Source organism: Etheostoma spectabile, chromosome 20 (genome assembly GCF_008692095.1).
Source record: "Etheostoma spectabile isolate EspeVRDwgs_2016 chromosome 20, UIUC_Espe_1.0, whole genome shotgun sequence".
NCBI lineage: Eukaryota > Metazoa > Chordata > Actinopteri > Perciformes > Percidae > Etheostoma > Etheostoma spectabile.
The window spans coordinates 19,583,257-19,587,375 of record NC_045752.1 but is presented as its reverse complement, the minus strand read 5'-3'; the positions used below and the strand labels follow the sequence as shown (position 1 = coordinate 19,587,375).

Here is a 4,119-nt window from a genome sequence, read left to right as displayed (position 1 = left end):
GCTGTCAGATCAGCTGAGAGCCAGGCGGTTCCCATCATGCCCCGGGGTCCACCTGGGTCTTTCAGTCGGTGGAGAGCAACTGCAGCGTCTGACTCCCAAAACAGCGGCCGCCTTGATCTGTGATTACCCGAGTGTGCGTGACGTCAGACCAAGTCGGGATCAAGTCGGGTTCAAGTCGGGGTCAAGTGGGGATCAAGTCGGGGTCAAGTCGGGATCAAGTGGGGATCAAGTGGGGATCAAGTGGTGATCGATCAGGGATCAGTGGGATCCAAGTGGGATCCAAGTCTGTTCACGTCTGCTCAGTGGGGATCAGTGGGACAATTCGGGGTAGCGTGATCACAAGTGGGGATCAAGTGGGGATCAAGTCGGGGTCAAGTGGGGATCAAGTCGGGATCAAGTCGGGGTCAAGTGGGGGTCAAGTCGGGATCAAGTGGGGATCAAGTGGGGATCAAGTGGGATTAGAGGTCTAATCAGCCAGAATATGTAAAATCACCTGTGTGTGGGCGTTCAGAGGCTTTAAAACAGAAAAGGTAGATAAAGATAGAAAAGTGGACAGGATGAGTGGATTACCTTGGTACACCAGGTGAGGTAGTACCCAGGTGGTTGGTGAAGCCTGGACCCGGGGTGTCAGCTGTGTAGTTGCTGCCACCGCTGCCCCGCAGGGCGGTGCTAACACGCGAATCCATCGACGAGGCACAAAAACAGCACGACAAACGTCATCGCTCGTCTCACACGCATCCATCCAGATTACAGTGAGTCCGCGTTGGTTTCAAGGATCCAGACGCAGCTGCTGAAGACTCCTCCTCATCCATTTGTTGATTTCTATTTTCATTATCTCCGAATTCATCAACAGAAGGAGGGAAAATCCATATTCAGCGTATGATGATGCCACACTTGATCTATGAGCTCATCATAAGAAGTAGACTATGTTAAGAAGTTCTGTTGTCACAACAAATCTGTCACATTCTTATTTCCTTTGCATTTCTTTTTATTATTACTTCGATGTCTATCTCACGGTTTTGTTAATATTGTATTTTTTATTCCTGTTGTTACGTGATCTTATATAAGTTGCAATTTCCTTCCTACAATTTCATGTTTTTAACTGTGATGTCTGAATGTTTGTAATTTTTTTGTTAATAAAATTGTTTATAAAAAAAAGAACATAGAAGTATGTGTGTATACTATGTGTGTACATATTTAGTGACTTCTGAATACATTTCTTTTTTTGTTAAGGATTTACAACTCTGACAGGATTGAATTGTTTCTTATCTAAAGTTTTTGTCTCTTCCTTTTGCTAGTTTCCTTTGAATTCTCTTGTTGGAAATATATTTTCAATTCCATTTACATATGCACTACATGTTATAACATATATCATATTTTAAGATGTTGCCATAATACAATACGTTAAGCTATATTCACCACTGCATGGTACTTGATTTAGGTTTGATGTTAGAGTAATACTGTAGCATGACACACCTACATTAGCCTACTCTATACAGATAGTAAACAGCAGACATTTTTTATTTCACATATGTAAATATGCTAAACCCAACTGACAGGAAGTTTAAAAGGGGCCCGGCTGTTGCCTAGCAATGTATTTCCATTGACAAGGTGTAGCTAATAGGAGACTAGCTAAGCTAACTAGCAAACGCAGCTGTTTTAGGTTCAGCCAAATGTTCCCATAGACGGTTAAATGTTACCACAACAATGACAACTCAAGACAACAGTTCAATAACTCACCCGGAAGTTATTGGTTTACATTCCGTGAAGAACATTGGCTTTGAGTCGTATTAACATTATGTTTAAGCAGGTTTGGTTAAAAAAAAATATACAAAGAAAAAAAAAGAAAATGTGCATAAATTACATGCCCGTTATTTGGCTGTGAAACGTGGCTTATTTAATTCCTTTGTTCCTTGTGTTATCTCAGACTTTGGTCATTTTATCTGTCCACAGTGAGACAAGCGACGTCTCTCCATCCGTCATGTAGCTCCAGTCGCTTGTTTTCTTCATGTTTCGACATAGGCTACTAGCGTTCATTTCCTCTGGATGTTTTTGAGTGCAAAAAAAAAAACAGCCCATGCAGTCTGTATCTCTAAAACCGTGTCGTTGGTGTCAGTAAGTTACTGTACGCGTGTTGCAGGCTACAGATGTGTGTTGGCCTTTGAAATCCTTCGTAAGGAGAGGAGAAGAAAGTCGGTCCGTTTCTAGTCCATCGCTGCCTGCTTTAGCGAAGCTGGAAGACAAAAGAAGAAGAAGACATCCTCGGAGAGAGAGGCGCGTGCAGCGGTGGTCACCCTGTTGATTTCTGCAAGGAAAAAAGAACCCCAGCCTTGATTCTGGTGCTCTTTATCTCCATGGACAACAGCTCTGCAAGCAGACGAGACCAGCTCCGGAACGCGAATCAGCTCTCTTTCTCTCTCTCTCTCTCTCTCTCTCTCCTCCTCTCTCGCTCTTCTCCCTCTCGCCTCCTCTCTCTCCCTCCCTCTCTCTCCTCTCTCTCTCTCTCTCTCTCTCTCTCCTCTCTCTCTCTCCGCTCTCTCTCCTCTCGCTCTCTAGCCCTCTCTCCTCTCTCTCTCTCTCTCTCTCTCTCTCTCGCTCCTCTCCCTCTCGCTCTCTCCCTCCCTCTCTCCCTCTCTCTCTCTCTCTCCCCCTTTTCTCGGGGTCTCTCTACTGGCTGCCTACAGTCCCTTTCTCTCTCTCTCTCCTCTCTCTCTCTCCCCCCTTTTTCTCGGGGTCTCTTACCTGGCTGCCTACAGTCCTTGCTCTCTCTCCTCTCTCTCTCTCTCTCCCTTTCTCTCTCTCCCCTTTATCTCGGGGTCTCTCTACCTGGCTGCCTACAGTCCCTTGCTCTCTCTCTCTCTCTCTCTCTCTCTCTCTCTCTCTCTCTCTCCCCTTTATCTCGGGGTCTCTCTCCCTGGCTGCCTACAATCCCTTGCTCTCTCTCTCTCTCTCTCTCTCTCTCTCCCCCCCTTTATCTCGGGGTCTCTCTCCCTCTCTCAAACCACGCCTTTTATATGACCGTGCTCACAGCTTCATGTGACGTTTAACGCAGTTGCCATGGTAAACTGGTGATAGATGGATGTGCTATGTCCATGTTAAATGGCCTTGTAAGAAGGTATATGAGCAAATGGACCAGTCCTCACCACTTGTTATGATTTTTGTCCACATGAGTAGACTACCCTTACTTCTATACTTACATTATATTATAATTGATTTAGGACCCAGGTTTTTTATGATGCCATTGTTGTTTGAGTATGATGAGTGAAAGCATGACCAGATTTGGGAGAGCATTTGTGTTTGTGGTGCCTGTGTTATCATGAATATCTTTGCATAACTCAAACTTGACAGCTTCAGCAGGAGATTTATGTCTCTTGGAAATAGCGAGACACTAGAGTTGGGATGGCGATTAGGATTTCATCTGTGCAAATCATCAAAGTCTCCCAAACCTTTGTTGTGTATAACCATGACTTAAAGAGTAACTTTGCTATTTACCTGCACCTTATTTCCTTATTTCATAGTTGCTGTGGCTAAGTGACTGATGGGATCACACCCCAATAAAGTAGCTGACATTAGGGTTTTGTGTGAGGCTTTTCAGATAATGCATCATTTACATTTACTTTAATTTGCATTGACCTTATTGCACAATACATCAATAAATGCAGTACTTCTAAACAAAATCATAGATTTTTATAACAAAACACAGGCATTTGCAAAAATGAGACTAAAATCCAGAGAAGTGTTGTGTTTTCGGCCCATTTAAAAGGGCTGCTTTACGTTTTACAAACCACCAGGGGTCTCATTTATAAAACTGTGCGTAGGATCCTTCGATAAATATGTACCAGACCTACAGGTATGTGATAAGATTTAACCTGAACTACATTAGTCTTAGTGATAAAGTTGAAGTGTTATGGTTTTGGTTTTTTATGCTGTTTCTTTGTTCTGGTTTCTGTATTTCTCCGTGTTTCCTCCCTGGTTTTGTGTTCCCCTTGAGTGTCTTTAGGTTCTGTTTCCTGTTTTATTTTGAAGTCTGGGTCTCTGTCTCGTCTTTAGTTTATTTCCTGTGTTTTCCACCTGTTTCCCAGTCCTCTTGTCACCTGCCTCTCGTTATCTCGTTACCCT

General features: G+C 43.7%; 1 protein-coding gene across 1 annotated transcript in view; it reads right to left on the bottom strand.

Annotated features, from left to right (window-relative positions):
* The window catches only part of gpr135 (G protein-coupled receptor 135), a 5,591-nt gene extending 3,178 nt beyond the window's left edge, over positions 1 to 2,413 (bottom strand). Inside the window, exons 1-2 of the mRNA XM_032499822.1 lie at positions 1,741 to 2,413; positions 571 to 822 (exon numbers count right to left, since the gene is read on the bottom strand). Coding sequence (XP_032355713.1) covers positions 571 to 686 — 116 coding nt within the window. The 5' untranslated portion in view covers positions 687 to 822; positions 1,741 to 2,413. The remainder of the gene's footprint in view (positions 1 to 570; positions 823 to 1,740) is intronic.
* Positions 2,414 to 4,119: the final 1,706 nt, after the last annotated feature.